The sequence below is a fragment of the Pteronotus mesoamericanus genome, unplaced genomic scaffold, assembly GCF_021234165.1.
Source record: "Pteronotus mesoamericanus isolate MK-2021 breed Mesoamerican mustached bat unplaced genomic scaffold, CSHL_Meso_final contig_20, whole genome shotgun sequence".
Classification (NCBI taxonomy): Eukaryota; Metazoa; Chordata; class Mammalia; order Chiroptera; family Mormoopidae; genus Pteronotus; species Pteronotus mesoamericanus.
The window spans coordinates 91,034,029-91,057,625 of NW_026555085.1; the positions used below are offsets into that span (position 1 = coordinate 91,034,029).

Below are 23,597 nucleotides of genomic sequence, written 5' to 3' on the forward strand. Positions count from 1 at the left end.
CTGTACAACACCTAAAATCCACTCCCTGCTTTCATTAGCCCTGAGCCTAGAGTCCCAGACCAGCACTCTGTCAAATACATCATGTGGCCTGTGAGTGAAAAACAACCCTTTTATTACAAAGTGGAGTGGCTGTATGAGTAGATGTTATCTGTGGGTCTGTATGCATGTGTTTCTGTGTATAAGCTTCTGCATATGTGTGTGGATATACCCAGTACTTCTTCAAAGTAAATTTACACATGCTAATCAATTCAGTTAATATTTTCATCTCTACTGACTCATTAATCAGGAACAAAAGTCCACATAACATTCAAGGGGAAAAACTAAAAGGACTTGAGATAAAAAGAATGGGAAAGGCATTTTCAAAATATCAAAGCATGAAAATAAAGATCTTGCTTTTCCAAAACAATTCTATAAACAGAAAAGTCAAAATAGGACCTTCATGATATGGAAATAGCCAACAGCAAAATTGATTCTCATACATAACAAGGAACATAAATATTTTGACTACTATTTCCTAATTGATTCCTTCCAGTTTGTCCGGCCAAAGATAACACCATGATCTAAGAAATCAGTTATTGTAAGTCAACTTACATGGCCACAGTCAATGACTGACAAAGAGGGATAAAAATACTAGCCCTCTGAAAATAAGATGGAAGCATTCCCCCATTTACTCGCTGACTCTAATAAACTAAATAGATCCCCTGGTCTTCCCGAAGTGGACCTTGCACCACAGTGACTAGAAAAACATAATGACTAGAAAAACATGCTCTATAATTCCTAAGACTCTGTTTTAGTGTGTTACTTAGACTTCTTGATGATCTGACTGATGACACAGAAAACTGAAGAAAAAGTCGATCTCAGCTTGTCAAAAAATAGTCTGTTTCCTGTATTTATGTAATACAAGGAGAGAATAACTCTTCTTTCATTGCCATGGCCACTATAATATTGGAATTGGAAGAGTCTTATAAAAATTAAAATTTGTGAGTCAGTATATTTATGCTCCATTAGTTACCCAATCTAGATATCTCATTCACACTGTAAGGTCCTTTTTCTTCTTACTCTCATCTAATGGCTTTGCTTCCTATTTCTCTGAGGCATAAATCAAAAAATGGACATCCACATGTTCTCATTACTACACCGACCGACCTGCATCCAAGCCCCAAATACTCTCCCTTCCTCCCTTGACCGTGGATGGCCTGTTTCCTCCTGGCCTCAGTTCACTCTTGCTTATACAAAGATTTTTCTCCTACACCTCTCCCCGTTCTCTTGTTAAGCATTAATTTGTCTCAACTGCATAGGATAAGTTTCATTAACATCAAAATATTCTCTAATAGCGCCCATCTTATAAATTACCTTCCACGACTTCATGTTTCCTCATTTGTCTGCTCTCTTTTGTAGTAAAAAAAAAATCCAAATTTTTATAGTAAATTGCCATATTCTACCCACTTAATGACTTAGAAATCCAATTTGCTTAATTTATAATATATTTCCTTTTTACTTCCAGTCTTATAGACATAACCTGAAATCTAACAATCAATCTCTCTCCTTCTATCAAGCTTCTCTCTCATTCAGCAGTGACCAGGATACTTCAGTCATCATTTAAATAATAATGCTGTTGATAATATACAAGGCAGCATAGACTCCAGCTACTCCCTTTATATCTGTATTGATTCCACAACAGCACTATCAGGAAAAACTGTTTTCTCCATGAACTTGAGCAGATATGTTTTAAATGATTCCTAAGAAATAAGAATTAAAGATATGTTTGCATTAACCCATATTACTGTTAGAATACTAATATCTATCACTGGTATTTTTGGTATGATATTTAAAATAAATCACCTCCATATAATTACACATAATATGAAATATATAATCTATTTTATTTAATATAGTTAAATGTTTCCTATAATGACATGTAGTTTAATCATACGAAAAAGAGGCCTTGGCAGGGGTGTCTCAGTTGGTTGGAGTGTCATCCCATAGACCGAAAGGTTGCTGGTTTAATTCCTAGTCAGGGCACCTACCCAGGTTGTGGGTTTGATCCCCAGTCAGGGCATGTACGAGAAGACAACCAATCAATGTTTCTCACATCAACATTCCTCTCTCTCTAGAAGCAAAGAAAAAATGTCCTCGGGTGAGGATAAAAAAAAGAAAAAGTATTTACACAGGGAAAGTATTTACATTCTTCAAGGGATCTCTTACACTAAGTTAATAATAAAAATCACTGCCTAATCAGAACTCAAAAAGAAGGATTGTGCTGTTTTCCTTTCCTACATAAGCATGAACAATTATAATCTTAGTTTTAATGTTTACAAAAATCTTAAATCATTCAATCAGATGTAATCACCAATTGAAAGTAGGTTCTTCCTTTGGCAAATAGCGTCATGACTGTGAACTATAGAAGTATAAAATTTAATAAGATGCTGCTGCACACAGAATTTTATGGCTATTCTCTATTTGCTCCAAAAGAGATTTCCTGTAAAAGAAATCAAAATTTGATTATAATATGAGCAATATAAAAATATCATTATGTGAGAAGCACACACATACTTATTAAAGATTATTTGTACCCTGGCTATATGTATTTCCAAACACAGCTTTTTAAAAAAGCTGAGTTGAACTGAATGTACATCCTGGGCTACAGAAAAAATGAGGGAAAGTACCATCTAGAGACAGGGATAGATTGCAGGCATTTGGTCCCTGGATCAGAAACCAGAGAAGCCAATGTGAAGTATAGTTGCTTATAAGCCAAGATATTACATATTTGTAAAATATTACATAAGCTTCAGGTTTTTAAATTAGTTTTAATCCTTGATTATTTCCAGAATGGCCTTGAGTAGTTCAACCAGATCACTTTGCAAATCAGGAAACTGAAAACTGGAACTATTACAGGATTGTCCCAAGGTTACCCAGCAGCAAAGGGGTAAAAAGCTGGGCCGGCACCCAAGTTCCTCATTCACACTCCAAAATGGTTAGTTTCATTCATTTTGGAAAATGTGCTAGGTAAAACAGTATTTTAAAATGTGCAAAATTATTGTTCTACTGTTTAAAATATCTTTTAGCGTTGAAAACTACCATATAACTTTTCTTTACGAGCCAAAGGGTCTGCAAAGTATAAGCATGCTTTTATAATACATTTTCTAAACTGTCATATTTTTAAACAGCATAAAATGTGATGTTTATAAAGTCTAATTGTTTCTTGAAATGAGTTTAATTGGCAAGTCTAATTGTTTCTTGAAATGAGTTTAATTGGCAATAAGTCTTTTCAAGATAAAGAAATTACAGTCCCTTTCCACTAAAGTCTCATTAAATTAGTTACCTGTGTCCTTTATGCAAAAACGTTTGTCCTTCTGCATAAAGAGGACTCTATTGACAAGGGCCATGTAGTTTGGTACCAAGTACAAACTTTCCCTCCCCAGCCTGAATATGAAAGTGCACTATTTTTCATTCTCTCTTTTATTTTTTTTTAATTTTTTATTGTTATTCTATTAGAGTAGTCCCCATTTTTTCCACTTTGATTTTTAAAAATCTCATGCTAGCATGGTGGAATCTTACAAGTTAAATGAGAGAAATGAAGAACAGACTTAATGTTTACTGAGCTACTATGACCAGGTGTTATGTTAGGCACTTTGAATGTTTTATTTTGCTTTTATTGCAGATAAATTGATTTCACACATCTAGTTCGGCTACATTAAGTCCCGTTAAAACAAGAACAGAGCAATTTAAAAAATTATACATATAAAGCCACAAGAAAGAATAGGAAGAAAGACTGCTGAATAATTTAGTAGACAGTAAAAAACTAAATTGTAAAGCCCGTAGTAAAAAAAAGCTAAGAACAGACAGGAATTACAGTGCAGAATCCCCGCCAGGCCCCGAAATCCGTATCACCACACGCTCCTGCATGTGGGAGAAAGGGATGGGAGAACTGGTTGGACGCTGGTGCAAGAAGCAGCTAGACCTGCAGAGCCCTCCTCCCAGTCCCCTCCCCTGGGAAATTCTCCCTCTCCAGTCCTGACAAAGGCTAGCGGTTTATATTCTGGTGAAGGTTAAACAAGTGTCTGGACTGGGGGACATTCAGAATTAAATGAGCTCCTAGAATATAAAGAACAATATTCGAAATAAAAAACTAAATAGCAGAGTTGGATGATAAAGTAAATTGAGAAAATCTGTCAGAAAAAAAAGAGAAAAACAAAATAGACAAAGATATGTAAAATAAAAAATACACAGGCTAGAGTTCCAGTATCTGAAAAAAATAGGTGTTCCAAAAAGAAAGGGGAGGAAATCATCAAAGAAATAATTCAAGAAATATACTTTCTATGTCTCCTTTAATTAAAAAAAAGTAATAAAAAAAGAAATTTACTTTCAAACAAATACCTGAGTTTGCAGAATTGAAGTCTACTCACTGAGACCTTAGCAAAATGGATAAAAATAGAACCACATCCAGACATAACATCATGAAATTTTGTAATACCAGAAAGGAAAGACCCTACAAGCTTGGGGGCTGGGGACAATTCAAACATAAAGGATCAGGAGGCATCACGGCTTCCACATCTCAATAGCCACCCTGACAGCTCTACAGTCTTCAAAGACCTGGACATCTGTGGCCAGCGTAGGGGTGATAAATAGCATGTACCTGGGCGTATGAATAGACAAGTGATAGACTGACCTCAAAACTGTGGGATCACTAAATTGGGGGGATTGAACTCTAGAAGGGATATGACTGAGATTTTGAGGGGGAGAGGTAAAGAAAAAAAGAGGTAAATCTTCATATTTCCTTGTGTGAAATGAATAGATAATACCTAAAACTAAATCCAAGAAGTACCGATATAGTCATATTATACCTGTCATGCAGGCTAATTGTTAAAAATACCTTTTTACTCTCAAAACTTTACCCTTTGCAACAGCATGGATGGACCTGGAGAACATTATTCTAAGTGAAATAAGCCAGTCAGAGAAAGACAAATACCGTATGATTTCACTCATATGTGGAATATAAAGAACAAATTGCACGAATACGCAAAATAGAGACGACTGCTAGATAGAGAGCTGGCTGACAGTTCTGGGGTGGGGGAGGTGGCGGGTGGAGGGATGGAGCCAAAAAGAAAAAGAGCTAATGGAAAGGACAGTGTGGGGACTGGGAGGGGAGCAGGGGTTGGGAGATGACTGGTAATGAAAAACTACAATAAAAAATAAACTATTAAAAATACTTCTTTTGACTCTCAAAATTATCCTCATTGGACATTATTTGGTCACCTTAATATTGCTCTCTCACACCTCCATGCACTTGCCCTTGTTATTCTCCTTATCTTGACTTTCCTTTCGCAACTGTCCTTCTGGAGCAAAAAATCCTTCACATTTCTGTACAAGTTCTAGTCATAAAAATTGTCTTGAACTAAAGGCTATTTCTCCTCTGCCTCACAACACTCCACACACAATTTCACCACAGCAGTTACCTCACTCGGCTGCAGCTGTTTACATGCTTGTCTCCCCCAAGAACGTGAGTTCCTGAGGGTGGGGATCAGTCTCCCCACCTCTGGTTCTCCTGCACTGAACACAGCGGCTACACAACGCAACCCACACAACAAAACCACACACACACACACACACAAAAACACCCACAGGCATAATTCCATTCCCATGTTCTGACTAAAGAGTGAAAGTTTGGGGTTGCAAACTGTTAGGTGAGTTTGAGTATCTCTATCGTCATATGTACTCGAACATGGGTAACCTAACACATGTGTACCTATTTCGGCAGCTAAGATAAATATACAAATTATTTTAACTTTAGACATAATCAGATGAAAATGCCAGATAGCAATGAAATGTTTTCAATTTAATAATAACATATAGGAATATCTTTTCAGCTCTTTTAAACTGAATTCACAGTGTTATCTTGCCCAGTTTCAAGGGAGGATGAATTGTGGCTGGGACCTCTAAGAGGAGTTAGACGAAAATGACTGGAAGTACTCAAAAATCTTCCCCCTTTTTATTCTAAATTCCTGTATTTATTGGACTAATCACTGTAGTTCTCAAACATGTATGCCCATAAGAATCACATGAACAGGTTGGAAAATAAAGATTCCCAGGACTACTTGGTGAGGCCCAAAAATCCGTATTTTTTTAAATCCAACATTCAATTGGTTTTTATTTTTAAAAATTATACCACCCAACTGATTTTCAGTTGGGGACTTTGAGATTGAACAGTGAGAAACACTGGAAATTAATGGGACTTCTTAAAAGCAAAGATACGGCACCAGGTCCGCTATAAACAATTATTATTTATTACAAGATCCCCAGTTATCTCTTTTATAGAAATAAATAAATAAAGGAACAAACAGTACAGTTAACTCCAAAACCGCAATGAGTCTGAGATTCTGTTCCATGCATATGTGTGTGTCTTTGTGTATTATATATTATATATATAATATGATATAGATTTATATCATACATATCTATTACTTTAGTATATATTATATACTGTACACTATATTCTATTTACATGTTACATATTATATATATTTATACTTGGTGTATAATATATATGTAATATATGATACACATAGACACATACATATATATTTATATTAAATATATATTTACATCCTCAGGGAGGATAATAACAGGTTAAATTACCTGATATTTCAGTGGGATAGAGACTTGGTATAAAACTAAGTTGCATTAAAGAAAATAAAGAAATGTAACCTTTTTGCGTAGTTGAGTACATGAACTATGATTCCTGCCTCACATACAGCTATGAGACTGACTGTGAAGCTGAAGAAATACTTTCCTTAAGAACACCTACTTAAGGAACAAAGGCTGTCAGAGTAAGAGATGTGCCCCACGCAGGTCCTCCTCTTTTCACTCCGGGCGGGGTGGCGGGGGTGCCCAAGCTGACCGACTGTTTCCTGTCTATGCAGGGAGACATGACCTGCCCATAGGCACCCAGCTTACACCAACACTCTCATAGGTAAAGAAGTTACTAATGGTAATGACAGCCACATTTAGTAATCAACCTACTCCTTCATACAATAAACATGAACAGCTAAGTATAACCACTTATTTGAAAAACTATTGCCACAAAAGAAATAGATCAAATAAACAGAAAACAACTGATCCAGGAGGAAACAAGGTAGACCCAGTAAGAGAGGAGAATTTTTTGATAATTTTCAATACTATTCTAAAACAGATTAAAGAATATATTGCTTTATAAGCTAAAACAAAGTGGTATGCAAAAAGGGAATAACAGAATAAGTCAGAGTCCATAAAAAATAAGAATTCAATTATAAAAATTGAAAAAAAATAGTTGAGTTGGGAAAAAAATGAAGTAACCCCAAAATGGAAAGCAATAAAACCAGAAGGTAAAATTCATTTTTTAAAAGTCCATAGTAGGATATAAATCCATGAAGTGTAACATCCATCTCAGAAGTGTCTTTATTGACAGAATAAAGAAAATAAAAGGGAGAAATAATCAAATAGAAGAAATCCCTAGACCCTAAGACATGGCTTTTCAGATAAAAGGGTTCAGAAAATGTGGTTCAGGATAAATGAAAAATAATCCATAAACACATCCTCATTGAATGTCCAAGCATCTCAATGGATGGTCCTTCTCGTTCTTTTCTCTGGATCCTCTTCTTCTCCTTGGTCTCTAAATGATGTGGCCCCAAGAACCTGTATTTTCACTTCTCTTACACATTTATACTCAGTTGCTAAATGATCTCAGCTACTCTCGACACTTTGAATGTTATCTACTGTATCTCTCCATTTCCAGCCTCTCCCCAAAGCTTCACAGATCAAATTGATTTCCTTTCTGCAACCTAACATACATTTCAAAGGTAACATCTAAAATAGAATTTTTATCTCAACCCCTACTCCAAATTACTCATACCCTCGTCTTCCCCATCTCATCGAACAGCAACACCATCAATCCAGTTGTTCAGACCATGAAACCATGAGTCATGCTTAACTATTTGATCCCTCATGATCTGCTTCCTATCTACCTGCAAGACCAAGATCTAGCATGAATTTATGGAAAAGGTACATCTGAGAAGGTTATTGATTCCCTAACACTATGATGAAGTTGCATTCCCTCTCTCTTTTATTCCTCACCACTCAGTTAGTATTAATTCTCTCTCTCATTCAAAGCAACACCAATTTGAGAACATGAGAATACATGCCTTTGTCTATGGTACGAACACTGCATGTTCTGCAATAAATACACACAAAAAAATACAGTATTTTTATATTTTGGATATTCATTTGAAAATTGAAATCATCAAAGTATGAAATAGTTATTTATATTTACTAAATTAAATGTAAATTCTATAAGCCTAAAAATGTAAAAGTAATAGAAAAGAGGAGTTAATAGGTGAAAATAGATGTGGAGAAATATAAAAAGCAATATATCGCTAATCTTACGCAATAGAAAATCAAGAGGCACTGTTGAAAATTTATGGATCAAGAAACAGAATTTTTTATGAAATTAAGTAACAAAAGGATGTTTTAAATGAGTCTGATAGGAACGGGGAAGGTGACAAGATAACAAGTATATCAGAGTTAAATTTTTCTCGTTTCATAGAAGGAATCAATAGCTTTTTTAAAATTGATACACTATCAAATACAGTACATGCATGTTATTTAAGACTTGGATTTAACCTCCAGAAAAACTAATGATAAATGGGTAAGTATAGTTATTTCTGATGAGTGGGAATAAAGGAAAATGTAGTAAACATTACTTTTCATTTAGCATCCCCTCTGCATTTGAATTTTTAATAGGGAGTTACTATTGCTACACATATTGCTGCTATAATAATTGAATAAAAATATATATGAGCGAATGTATGAATAAATAATAGAGCAAATTATCACATCCAATCTAGTTTTATGTCTAAATTTTCACCCATGTTTATCTGAGTAAGATTTTATAAGAAAGCACCCATTTTTTATCAAAAGCATAGAAGATACAAATACTGGTTTAGGATATTTTAATCCAGTTTTTATTTTTAATTCACTGAGTACAAAGATTGTTTAACTACTGTCTAGTCAACATATATGGATACCAAGATATGAATTTAATGAAACAAATTCATTAAAATGATCCTTTACATCTAGAACTAGAAAAGCTCAAACAGTGATTCACTGTAATTTATCCCCTCAAAGAACTGCAGGACTATGGACCCCTCTGAAGGGGACGCAGCAATTTTAAATGCAGTAAATATTCCCACTGTCCTAATGCTACCTCTTGTCCTATTTCTATGTTTATAAACATGGCACTATTTTTACCTTGAGTAATGCATGGCTTGGTGACCTGCAATATTAAAATAGAAGTCTGTTGTGTGCTTCATCTCATTTGTGTGCCCACTGGCCTCGATCCAGTGGCCTATTGGGAGACAATAAACACCATCCACCAAGTTGTTTTCATTATAAGTACAGCAACGGTCATGGTGAGGCCCACTGCCTGGAACAAGAAAAAATAAGAAACAGAGCAATTAAATCAAAGTTTTGCATAAACAGTCACAAAGTCACTGACACAAAATTAATAGTAAGATGATAATAAACATAAAACTGCATAATCTACACATTTCAATGTTAAAAAATAGACTAGACTGAGGGGGGAAACAGTAGAAATTTGTAAAATGGTAGTTATGAATGTCATAGAATTCTGTTCTTTTGAGTACATGGACATTTCCAAAAGCATATTAACTCTCAGAATTTCATGGTACTTCTCAGTGCCTTAAGAGCCTCTTGTGGATTATTTTACAGCCTAATAAGCTGCTGAAAAGGGTCCTTAAAGCAATTAATGTCGCTGTCTTACATACTTTTAATTTTCTGGTATGTAAATTCATGATTAAAGTCAGCAATAGGTCTTCCGGTCAAGATGGCAGCGTAGGTAAACACATCCTGCTTCCTCACACAACCACATCAAAATTACAACTAGACTACAGAATATCCATCATTCAGAACTGTCAAAAATCAAGTTGAATGACAGTCCTACATGGAATAAAAGAAGAAACCACATCGGGACTGGTAGGGGGGTTGGAGACTCAGAACAGCCTGGTCCCACACGCACATGTGGCAGACAAAAGTCAGGAGGGATATCTCAGAGGGAAGGAGTCCCAGCCCCACACCAGGCCTCACAGCCTCGGGTTCCAGTGCCAGGAAGCTAAGTCTCCATAACTTCTGGCTGTAAGGACTGGCAGGGATTGAATCTGTGGAAGACAGAAACTGCTGGCATCCAAGGCAGTTCCTCTTGAAGAGCCAATGCAAAGACTTACTTAGACTCACTCCCTTGGAGCTCCAGTGCCAGTGCAGCAGATTGAAAGGCATCAGAAATATATGGGGAGGAACTGAATTGTCTGGCGTCAGGGTGAGAGCTGGGGGGCGGCATTCCCCCGGTCAGAACTGCTGACAGAGGCCACTGTTCCTTTTCCGAGCCCTCCTTGCACAGAGTCAGCAGGTGGGGGCCATATACGAGATTCCATCAACCCTATTCACACTGTTTGCTCCACCCTGGTGATTCTCTGTGGCCCTGCCCCACCCAACTATCTATCAGGTCCACCCAACTGTCAGGCCCACCCAAGCTGTTTCCAGTGGCTCTTTCCTCTGAATGCCTTGCTTTGGCCCACGTTTCAGATTTTCCAAAATTGCTCTCAAATGCCTCTTGCTAAGTTGCCCCAGGCCCAGCACTACAGCAGCCAGCCTTGGTTCATAGCTAGGCCTCTCCTGGCACCTCTAAGTCCAGCACAAAGTAGCAGCCATTTGCTGATCACTTTGTAGTTAATGCTTTATTACCCCGAACAGAAAGCGGGCAGTGGCTGACCTTGGACATGCCAAAAGCAATCAAGGCTCAACTAAAATAGGAGCATGTACACAGCCCGTACAGTGGACACACCTTACGTACCCAGCTTGGGTGATAGGGAAGGCCTGTGCCACCGGGCCCTACAGGACACCTATTAGGTTAAGCCACTCTATCAAGCCTGGGAGATGTAGTAGCTCTACTCAATACATAGAAACAAACACAGGCAGGCAGCCAAAATGAGGAGACAAAGAAATGTAACCCAAATGAAAGAACAGAACAAAACTCCAGAAAAAGACCTAAACAAAATGAAGAAAAGCAATCTATCAAATGCAGAATTCAAAACACTGGTTATAAGGATGCTCAAGGAACTTAGTGAGGACTTCGACAGCATAAAAAAGATCCAGTCAGAAATGAAGGATACACTAATTGAAATAAAAAACAGTTTACAGGGTATCAACAGTAGAGTGGATGAAGCCGAGAACTGAATCAGCACTTTCAAACATAAGCAAAAAAACAACCAATCAGAACAGCAAGAAGAAAAAAAAAATTTTAAATGAGGATAGTGTAAGGAGCCTCTGAGACAACTTTAAGCAAACCAACATTTGCATCATAAGGGGGCCAGAAGGAGAAGGGAAGGAGCAAGAAATTGGAAACCTATCTGAAAAAGGAATGAAACAAAACTTCCTTAAGTTGGTAAAGGAAATAGACATACAAGTCCAGGAAGCTTAGTGAGTCCCAAACAAAACGGACCCAAAGAGGGCCACTCCAAGAAACATCAAAATTAAAATGCCAAAGGTTAAACACAAAGAGAGAAACTTCAAAGCATACAAGGGTGCCCCCATAAGATAGTCAGCTGATTTCTCAAAAGAAACTTTGCAGGTTAGGAGGAACTGGCAAGAAATATTCAAAGTGATAAAAAGCAAGCACCTACAACCAAGAACACTATTCCCAACAAAGCTATCATTTAGAATCTCAGGACAGATAAAGGGATTCCCAAACAAGAAAAAGCTAAGAGTTCATCATCACCAACCCAGTATTAAAAAAAAATGTTAAAGGGACTTCTTTAAGAAGAAGAAACATATCAAAAATATGAACAGAAAATGGCAATAAATGACATATCTATCAACAACTGAATCTAAAAATCAAAATAAACAAGCAGAACAGAAACAGAATCATAGATACAGAGAACATTTTAATGGTAGCCATGTGGGGGGACTGAAGAAAAAGGCGAAGGGATTAACAAGTACTATTTGACAGTTACAGAATAATCCTGTGGATGTAAAGTCCAGCACAGAGAACAGAGTTGTCAAAGAACATTTACGTAGGACCCATGGACATGGACAATTGTGTGGGGACTGCCTGAGGGAGTGGGGGCACTGGGTGGAGGGGGACAAAGGGGGAAATTTTGCAACCACTGTAATAGTGTAAACAATAAAATAGAATTTAAAAAAATAAAAAATAAATTCAACTAAAAATACAATCAGTTATAAAGTGTTTTTGTATCAGCTCAAAAGTAAACACATTTTTTAAATGAATACATTATTAAATAAATAAAAAAGTGATTGCATCCTGTCTAGTTGGCAAGTGAATCAGTGGTTAGTATCATTTTCAGATGGGAAACTAAGAATCACAGAGATTAAATAGCTTGTCCAAGGTCGCAGAACTAGTAAGTGCAGAGCTGGTGGTAACCTGATGCCCCTAGTCCCCGCCTTTCCGAAACCTGGTACCTTCATGCTGTTTTCGGCCTTTCTCACAAGCACTTCACACACCATGCCCAGTATCGACTCCACTTTACTTCTATGAAATATAAATCATACATTATTTTTATTAGCAATTCTCATGTCACTACCCCATTTCCCATTATTCCTTTTTTTAAATTACTGAATTTCCATAATTGTCATTAATAAAAGAATAAGCAAAATAAAAATAGGAATAAGTCACATTTGTTATGAATATAAAATTTTGACTCATTTTTGCCTTACTCTGTCTTGCAAAATATTTAACTTAAAGTTATTTGGCATAAAATTTCGAAAAAAAATCCTTAGGTCATTGGTCAGTTCTTGAAGGATATAACTCCCCTCCACCAGATAGAAGGTACAGGATGGCTTCCTTTATAAATCATCACTGATCTTCCTGGATCATACTCCTCTTTTGCTCTTGATAGCTACAAGACACTACACCAGCTAGCTGCCCTATTAACCTTGATATTTAATACATGAAAACCAAACTATACTAGCAATCCCACTTCTAGAAATATACCTAAAATACTAACAAGAGTAAAGGAATATACATACAGAGATATATGTATGTGGCAATAGTATTTTAATAGCAAATACTGTAACCTATATAAGTGTATTTGTACATTCTTCCACAAATATTTGCATGCCAACTATATGACAAGCACTGTGCTAAGTCATGTTAAGGATTTAGGTATTTACCACAAAAGCAATTAAACAATTGAAATACTTTAAGCAGGCAGGTGACATGGCCAAATTTGTACTTTGAAAAGGTCTCTCTGGTTACAGAGTAAAACATTAATTCAAGGGCAATGAGACTGGAAGCAGAAAATCCATGGGAGGAGATGAAGAAAGCCTAGAGGTAGAAACAGAAAGGAGTGGGCAGACTCAGTAGGAAAAAGCCACACAACTTGGTGACACATTAGATATAGGAGGCGAAAGAGAAAGGGAATCAATATGCTTCTAGCAAGTATAACTCAATATATAGTGGTTTCATTCACTGATAGGTGAAATCTGGAAAAGGTTGGAAGGGAAGCTCATTAGTCTGGCTTGGCATGTTTGGCTTGGAGTATTGTCTGGATATCCAAAACCGGATTTCAAATAGAGAGTTTGCGTTTCTGATTTGACACTTAGACTAGAGACCTGAACTAGGAAAATAAATGTATGACTCATTTGAATGCAAATGGCAATTGAAACAAGGATATAGATAAATCACAAAGAATCAAAATATAGATTGAGAAGAAAAGCATTCTAGAACCAAGTCTAATAGCATCCCAACATTTAGCAACTGGATGGAGAAGGATGAGCTTACAAAGGAGGTGCAGAAGGAGAAGCTGGAGAGGAAAGCTAGGAGTAAGTGTGGTAGGGGAGCATGATTAAAGCTGGAAATGCAGACTAAAGGCTGGACGGATGCATGTCTGATGGTTAACGGTAGTTATATGAGGAGAATGGAATTGGGATGGGCTACAATTTTCCTTTAAACTATTCTGAATTCATTGAATTTGCTACAAAAAAAGTGGGTATTACTTTTTAGTTTAATAGAAGAATAATATCTATGTCTCCCACTGTTCAATACAATAGACTTAGAACAATTTAAATGATATGACTTAAATAAATGGAATTATTGAGGATGTCAAATATATACAAATTACAATGTTCAAGAAAAATTGTTTATGTAACATCAGCTTCCTAAGAATTCTTCATCCCTAGAATTGATTTATTTAGTCACTTATTTTTATACACACATGTTTTTAGGTAACTTTTAAAAGGATCTTTCATATATAGTAACCTGGGAAATGCAAATTGTCCTACAGTAAGTGTTTTTAGAGGGTTAGTCATTGTCTTTTGAACTTAGTTTTTAAAAATAGCAAAAGTGAACAATAAAATAAATCTTGTTTTTGAGGATTTTTATATCAGTGACTGTGGAGAGCAGGACCAATAAAATGGCATTGGTCCAGTCAAGATAGCATAAAGTATATAGAACAAAGCGGAGTTACTCATGTCAACCAAGATGGCTGCCTGTCAGCCATGACACTTTGGTCAAGAGAGAAACTACTTAAGTCAGAGCAGACACATCTGGCAAGGAGACACACCAAAGATACCTGCACACGTGATCAGAACAGCCTTGCCTGGAAAGCAGGACCACCCATAGATAGGCTCCTGGAGAAATTCCCCACTTGCCATCAGGGGAGCCAAGACATTTATCGAAAAGACCCAGAAGCGGGGGGGCATACACCACTTTCAAGGTATAACTGAGGCAGGCTCCAGACCCCTGCTGAGACAGCCGAGCCCCACGCCCCAGAACGCCGCTCCACGCCACGCTGATCTCCCTCGGCATTGGCCGCCGGAGGCTCTGCCCTGCTGGACTGAGGATTTTGCCTGCCCTGCTGCCCACCTGGCTCCAGAGATCCTTCCTTGCAAGAGGCTGACAACTCTCTTGCCAATCATGCTGTCTCTGGGACATGCAGACCGACACTAGGACTCCAGTTCATTGTTCCCCATCGATTGCTCTGTGTGTGTATGTTACATTCCTCTTAGGCTGTTAGAGTGTGAGTAGGATATTAACGTATGTTTGATGTTCTACTTAGAGTGAACCTGTATTCAGTGAAAGCTGAGTCAATAACATGGTTAATGTGTGTGTCTATTCCTTGGTGCTGGGCTGACTTACAGGAAAGACTGTATCACAAATATACACACGTGACAGTGACTATGGAGTAAATGTACTTTTCCCTAGTCTTCCTACTAAGTACAATTAAAATCACTGGACATTATACAGGGTGGGTCAAAAGTAGGTTTACAGTTGTGAGTACACAAAACACAGAGTTTATTCTTGTACTATTATTTATTAATTATTGTATTATTTTCCATGTGAACTGTAAACCTATTTTTGCTCTCCCCTGTAAATAAGCACAAACAAAGAGACTCCAAGAGGCAAGGAGAAGAAGGGAGACCACCCAGGGACACTGGAAACAAGGAAATGCATAGCAAAGTCCCCTGAGTTGTTTGTATGTTTCTGTGTTTTGCCTTATACATCCCAGACCTGGATCTGAAGAAGCCAACAATGAAGTAACACCAATGAGAGCAGACAAAAGAAAAACCCAACAGGCAGCTCTTTCTAGCCAAAGAAAAAGGAAAGAGTCAGCGTAGCAAGGCAGAAAACTTTTAGACAATAACTGCTCTACCCCAGCCAAGTGCCGCTTAAAATTTTTTGGCCTCACACACAAGCAAAGCCTATAGGGAACCAAGACTCCCGCCCTCACCAGGCCGTAATAAACACCTGCTCACTAGGTGTCAAAGAAGACAAGGCTTTTAGCACCACCCTTGGCAGTGCCATACAGGCCAGGTGGGGAGACGGAATTCAACCTCCGCAAAGAAATAACAAGATGCTCTCCCGACCACAGATGGGGGGTCACGGGAGGCCTAGGAGAAAGCCAGGCCTTTCGTTTCCCTGCCAGCCCCCACCATCCGTGGAAGCCACGTGGGGAGGAGCAATGAGGACATCAGTCTCTCTCAGCCAGGGGGCACCAGCGGGGGCCTCGTAGAGAACCCGCACCCCGGCAGTAGTCAGAAGGAGCGAGTCCCTTCAGTTGGCAGTGGAGACTGGGAGGGGAATCTGGGGACGGGGTGGCACCCCCACTTGCCTGAGGGTGTGAGGTCAGAGGAATCCAGGGAAAACAGAGGGTGTCAATAAGACCCAGAGTCTCATTGTATAATACTCAGAATGTGCAGGTGACAACACAAAGTCACTCATTATCTCAAGAACCTCAAAGACCTCAAACAATAAAAAAAGAAAGGCAAGTTAGGTAAGTTAAAACAAAGTAAGTACATGGGATATAAGGCTTTCTTTCTGGAATTCCAATTCAAGCCAGAAAAGTAAAAAAACCTCAGAATGCAAAACAATTAAAACTAATGCATTACATTAAGTAGTTCTATAAGTCTGAAAGGTAAGGCGAAAATGATTTTTTATAACATCAGAAGCTTTGAAATTATATTGGACAAGCCGTATTTACTGAATAGTCAAGTTGACTTAAAACTAAAATTCTAACTATTATTCAAATGCTATTTTATTTTAATCAATCCTCTTTGGAGTTTAATTATTGCACAGTTTTTATTTCTAGCACATAAACATAAAATCTGAACCGAACACCTTAATCTCAAATTTTAGCTAATAGTTCATCCAAACTGGATCCCTCTCAAGCTCCATCTGTTATTACCTCAGAAGCTTGTGGTGCCTAAAGGCGTACAAATACGCTATAATTATTACAAACTCTTTGGCATTTTGATATTCTGTTCTAATGGCCGAAACGAAACAAAACAAAAAATATTTTTGTCCAACCAACTGCCTCTTCGGGAGGGGTGGACCCTGTTCGGGCTGAACACTTTGATAAAGTGTAATACGCAACCCTAGGAAATAGCTACGTTCGGGGATAGCGATGGCGACATAAGGAGGAGGCCCTCGTCGATTCTCACGAACAGTCAGACTTCAGACCATTCACAGACGCTGCAGAATCTGTGACGTAATCAGCAGAAGCGCTCCAGGCGGACGGACGTTCGGCAGCCAGTGCGGCGCGCCGCCCTCTCTCAGAGGTGAGCGGGAGGGGTGCAGGCAGGGAGAGCGGCGGGAGCCGCTAAGGGAGCGCTTAGCCCCGGAGCCGCTCTCGGCCATTTCTCCAGCGGGGATCTTTCAGGTTCAACTCCCAGAAGCGCCTTGATCAGTTCTGGCTAACAATTTTAAGGAGACTTCGTTAACACCTGCCACACCAGACAGAGCAGGAAATACGAGGAGGGAACGCTTTCATGACTAGAGAAAGATAGGGAAGAAATGGAGGCTTAGAACAAGCAATGTTGAGGAAGTATAATGGGGGGAAACAATGTGGGAAAAGCAAAATTCAATAGCTGTTGTTCTCAAAGACTTACTAATAATTTAGTATCCGTGCTTACAAACTAAATTGTTTTCCCCCAAACTTCCATGTTGAAGCTCTCACTCCCAATGTAACTGTGTTTGGAGATAGGGCCGTTAGGGAATCAGGCAACTAAGGTTAAACGAGACCATAGGAGTGGGGCTCACGGGACTGGCATCCTTATAAGAATGGGAAGACACACCGGCGGGCGGGCCCTGTGAAGACACAGGGAGAGCGCGGCCGTCCACAAAGCCAGGACGAGCGGCCTCGCCGGAAACCAAACCCGCCGGCCCCCTGATCTGGGACTGCCCGTCCTGAACCGTGAGAAAATTAATTCCTGTCACGTAAGCCACCCTAGACCATGGTATGTTGTTATAGCAGCCCAAGGACACTAATATACTCACACATGTGACATGTGTGAGAGTTTAATCCAGTTAATAACCCAATATTATTGAGTTTGTTATGTGCCCAGTCCTGTGGTAACTGAGGTAGACAAATGGAATTTAAAACCTGATTCCCTGTCCAACCCCTGCCCCCAAAGGGGGTTGGATGGCGCCGGGGAAAGTGGGGTGGGGGGGATGGGGACAACTGTAACTGAACAACAAAAAGAAAAGAAAACTGGATTCCAACAATGAATGGACCGTTGTTACTTAGACAAAGGTGACACAAATCAATTAGTGCATAAAACAAAACTAAACTAAATGATGAACATAACTTTAAAACTATGGGGCAAAACACTGATACATTAACAGATTATTCAAAGATGGCACATAGGCCTCATCTTCAATGCCATTTTTAATGGACAATGCTATGTGGAGATGTATTTTCAGGAGCAACTGGCTCCCTTGGAAAGAAAATGGATCGATTTGTGGTATGTACACAAACATAGAAGACTGACAGTGGAGACGGCTGTATCGGTGTGAGTTAGAATTACTGAGAGGGTTTGTGACTGACAACAGGGTGTTTTAGATACATAACAAAGAGCACAGCAATGTGTGAATGTGATTCAAAGCAGGAAATAGATAATAAGAACAAATATGTTTATTTTGGTGGGTAGAGTGACAACAGCATGAACTCATAGGAGATCCACATAATTTACAAATTCTAAAGCAAGCGCTGTACAACAACTGGATTCATAAGCTGGAAAAGCAGAAAGCAGAATTAACACTTCTCTAACCATGATGTAAGCAGTCAGTTTCTTTCTTTTAATAAAGAAGATTTACATTGATTAGTGATTCATGGGAAGCATCTCAAAGATTGAAGATTCTCTTTAAAAACATCCCAAACAATGGCATTACCAGGCAATTATGCTTCCATTTAAAATTGAATACAATAAAAGAGCTCTCCTTCTTATACGATTTTCAGACAAAATCTGAAACTTAGATTGTTCTTAATAGTCTTGATTCAAAGCACCAAGACTGAATTATTAATAATTCATTCAGTGTGATAATTTAGAGTGAGGCAAAAGATTTGACCACCTGATTTGAAATGATCAAATCCTTTGGTAGCTAATTATGCCATGACTGAAGGGATTAAATAGGAAGATCAGCATAATAAAATGCTCCATCAACGCATAATTGGACATAGTTGCTGGATACCACATTTACTTTCTGTGGCCCATGCAGAGACGTTGATTCATGCATTCAATAAGTCTTATTTAATTCCCTGAAGAATCTTAATGTTGATATTGTCACTTAGTTTTTATAGTACTGTCTAGACTTTTGTTATTGTTAAATTGAGGGGTCACTTTTTCTCTCCTCAGCACTCCCAGAATTGACTAGAAATTTTATTGTGTTTCATCATCCAAACAAAAATCCACATCCCGCTATAATAACAGGTGACGTATTTATATTAGCATTAGGCTCACTGTATAAAGCAAATGCCTCTAATCAGATTTACTTCCTTTGACAGACTTTGGATCTCAGGGCAAAAGCCCCCACGACACCTGTCTTTGTATATTTTCAGTCAAACGATGCCGAGGCAGAAGACCGCACCTTCCCCACATCCCCAGGGTGTCCAGCATTCACCACATTTTGCAGTGTATATGTGCCCCCATGTGTAATGAGCACACACATTTTTGGTCCAAACTTTCAGGAAAAAAATCTTTCGTCTTAATTTTTTAATTCAATTTATTTATTTACCTATATTTAAAAACAAAACTGATGGTCGTATTCCAGGGTATTATTTTGCATATGGATGTTGTTATTGCTTTCTAGGGTTATACTTTTAACACATAAACGTAAATAAAAGAAGTAACATTTATATAGATAGAATTAGTACTACCCATGTATAATACACATCCTTATTTAACCCTCAAAAATTTGAGCAAAAAAATGCACATTATACACAGCAAAATATGTTAGATCCAAAGAACAGAAAAATCCTATTCATCCCAAGAGACTCTGATGAACATTGAGGATTATTTTACATTTAAGTCCATCCTATGCCTGACTACCCCAGCAGACATGTATGTTAGCAGCTTCACAGTAAGGCCCTGGTTGGGTAGCCTGGGTGGTTCGAATGTCGTCCCTATACGCCAAGGTTGCAGTTGGATCCCTGGTCAGGGCACGTAGAAGAATCAACCAATGAGTGCATAACTAAGTGGAACAACAGACTGATCTCTCTCTCTCTCCCCCTCTCCCCCTCTCCTCAATAAATAATTTTTTTAAAGTAAGTAAATGTTTTGCATGAAATCTCTCTTCTATTAAGATTTGTTAAAATGTGGACTAAATTGTTGTATAAAATATTCCTTTGAGCTGGTCTAGTTATGATGTAAAATCCATCTCAGAGGGCTCTATGCTTTGGTTTCCTCCATGACAAGAATATTTTATTGACATGATAGAGACCCAGCTCACGTGAGCATCACGTAGGCACTGCTCTAGTTACTGGAAAGAAACTAGAAATGTCCAGCTGATTGAGAAAATAGAGTGGTCAAATATAATTTTTAAAGATTAATTTTTTAAGAAACTGATAAGATCGATTGTTTTAAAGACTTTTAATGAGGCATTATAAGCTGTAACAATAATGAGGGTCAATTAAGGAGATTATCTTAAAATTTACGTAGCCACAAACTTCATGTGTAAGATCTGAAGAAGAATTTTGCTTCTCTTAGAATTATGTCTGGCTGCAAGCAACAGAAAAGCTAACAGTGATTTAACAAATACAGGTCTAGCTCTCACATAACAACAGGTGCAAAGCCAGGAAGCACAGGACTGGCGACATGCTAAGTGCTTTCTAAATGTCGGCTTTGCCATCCTTCCTACCTTGCCTTTGTTGTCATGCAGTCACCTCACCTTCAGAGGGTAACCTCCAGACATCATGTCTGGAGCCCTAGCCATCAGGAAAGGTGAAGAAGAGTGAAGAGACCCTGTTCCTTTTCATGAGAAAAGAAAAAACTGTCCTGAAAGCCTCACCCAAAAGACTTCTTACCTCTGGTCAGCCAGAACTAAGTGACACAGACATCCTTAGACCAACTGCCAGCCAAGGAAGGAGTAAAGACTGCCCTTGTAGTTAGAGCAATAGTGATTCACCCACCTCTACCAAAGCAAATCAGGATTCTGTTAGCCAGGGCAAGTGGGGAGAAACAAATGTTAATTAGGCTACTGATGGCAACTGGGCTGGGTCTGAACACATCTCCTTTCTCCAGGGCAGATAAACCACATTTCTTCAGATATCACCTGTCCCTAACTGATTTAATTCAAATGTATCCAACATACCAAATTGTTAATTGCAAATTATTTGTAAAAAAAGCAACAGTAAAACAAAAGGCATTTTAATGTACTTTTTTTAAAAAGTTAAAAATTAGCCAGAGAGATTTGTCTAGCACCTGATTGCATTTGGCTTGTGCAACCTCTGTGCTGTAACACAGCATCTCCTCTATCCTCAGCCTTAAACCTGCACAAATCCCCGCCTGGTCCAGCTTTCCTGTAGCCTCTGCTCCACCATCATGTCTTATAACCTCATTCTTCCTCTAGCTAGCCCTGTCCTCACCGAACCACCTCACTTCCTTATTATTCGTTCTTCAATGCACTACAATATGGCATCTGCCCTCAACACTCCACTGAAAAAAAAACGCTTGAAATGAACTCATCTCCTAACTGTCAGGTTCGTTTTTCATGTTTCCTTACCTGCCTGCAGCATTTAGTGATAGAGACCACTCTGTTGAAACTCTCCTCTCTGCTGGTTCCATAATTCTCTTGTCCTGAAAGGCAGTGTATTATAGCAGTTAAGTGCATGGGCTCAACATTCAGGCACGGACTCCAGGCCAGGTTATACTTCTTACTGCTTGTAAGTAGTAGTGAGAAAGTCATTTCAGCAACACATGCCTCTGTTTTCTCATTTGTGACCAAGGAATCACAGCACTGCTATCTGCCTCATAGAACTGTTAGTGAATTCATTTAGTTAATCCATTTAAAAGATTAAACACAGGACCTACGATGGTTGGTGTTCAATAACAACTCTTAGCTACTATTCTTCTCTTCTATTTCTTCCAGTCCTTCCAGCCCACTTGCAAATCTGTACACTGACTTGCAAAACAAGTGAACTACTAAACACGGTCAAATTGTTTTTAACAACAGCTTTGTTCGGGCCTATATGTTTCAAGACAAGACTGCAAAACAGTTACTTCACATGGGCTCATGTGTTCCAAAGACAAAGCCACTGATTTTTCCAGTAATTCACCTAGTCTACGAATTCTGACCAATCTCTGCCCAAAATCTGCTAGCTTCTCCCTAAAACCAAAACTAATTGAAACTCCAAAATCTTCTCCCTCTGAATTGTTCTCAAGGCAGATTTCTCTAGTTCTCAATTTTTATAAGATAATTTATTGATGCAAATATAAGACTTAACTTTTATTCATTTCTTTTTGCAGTTTATTCCAATCTTTGGGACTACTTTGAATACTTAGGCATTTTGAATACTACTTCTCTCAAACAAAATAACAACTATCTCTTCCAGTTTTCTTTTATCAGCAAACTTGATAAGCTTCCTAAATCACTAATAAAAAGATTCAGCAGAGAATCTGCCACTTGTATTCACCCTCATGTTCTTCCTGACTTACTAATCAGAGCACTTCAGGTTCAGCTGTGCAACTTGCAATGCGCCCTCTTACCTAATCTGCTAGCCCCCCAGTTGCTTTTTAATTTGTATACAAAGAAATTGGGATATTTTTCTAAAATCCTTTGCTGAAACTAAGATACACTGTTCTTCCTTTTCCCCTTGTAAAAAATAAGGGTTGATATTTGATGAGGCTACACTTCTAAAGCAATGTTAAAGCAAATTAAAAAATATGTCATGATGATGAAATATCAGCACTTTTCTTTTTACTTTATGTGGGTCACAAGTCCCTTTAAGAATCCGTGAAAAGCTATGAGTCCCATCTTCACCACCACCCCCCAAAAAAGTTAATGCTCACATACACAGTGCATACATCCAATCATTATTCTATAAATTAGGAGAGGAAATGTGGTTCAAAATTATGACCATAAGAGAAAGCTATAAAATGTTCATTAACATACCAATTAAAGTTTAGACATCATTTTATTTACAACTTTTTCTTTTTTTGTTCCTTGAAAACAGCAAAAGATTTATTTGGCCCAAAACGATTAAAATTTTCTACCAAGTGTTGGCCATTTAAAAACAAAGACTTCTCTACGTACACCAGGTTTTATAAATAACTTCCCAACAGCCTAGTTTTTCAAAGTAGCTACTTTCCCTTGTGTGGAATGCAGGGGACTTTGGAGGTTTAAAAATTGCACCGGTAATCTCCTGACAAGCGAAAACAAGTAATCCATTGCATTGCTGAAGAGTTTAATTTTTCTCCACACTACAGGACAATACTATTCTAACAGACGTAGGCCATCACTTACATTGAAACCTCAGTATCAGCAGAAGTTAGTAAGGAATCACTTATAAAGCTTTACAAGTGAACTTTTCTTATTTCCCAATTTATGAAATTTATTCTCTAAGAAATTCTGACACAAAGTAAACTGATATGGAACCAAGATAAAATACTTCTCAAACATATCATAGGCTTCAAAGGATTCAGCCTGTAAAATAAAACAGGTATCACTGGTATTATCAGTCAAAAATGTCAATATGAGTCTATTGGAAAAAATAATTGTTAAAGTGTTCACAAAAGAAATCCATGGCAAGATTTTTGTA

The 23,597-nt window shown here is 38.1% G+C and overlaps 1 protein-coding gene across 2 annotated transcripts in view; it reads right to left on the reverse strand.

The window, feature by feature from the left end:
- Positions 1 to 23,597, reverse strand: part of EPM2A (EPM2A glucan phosphatase, laforin) — a 74,735-nt gene that overhangs the window by 39,590 nt on the left and 11,548 nt on the right. For both annotated transcript variants that reach the window (XM_054570074.1, XM_054570075.1), the window contains exon 2: positions 9,283 to 9,457. In XM_054570074.1, the coding sequence (XP_054426049.1) occupies positions 9,283 to 9,457 (175 nt within the window). The remainder of the gene's footprint in view (positions 1 to 9,282; positions 9,458 to 23,597) is intronic.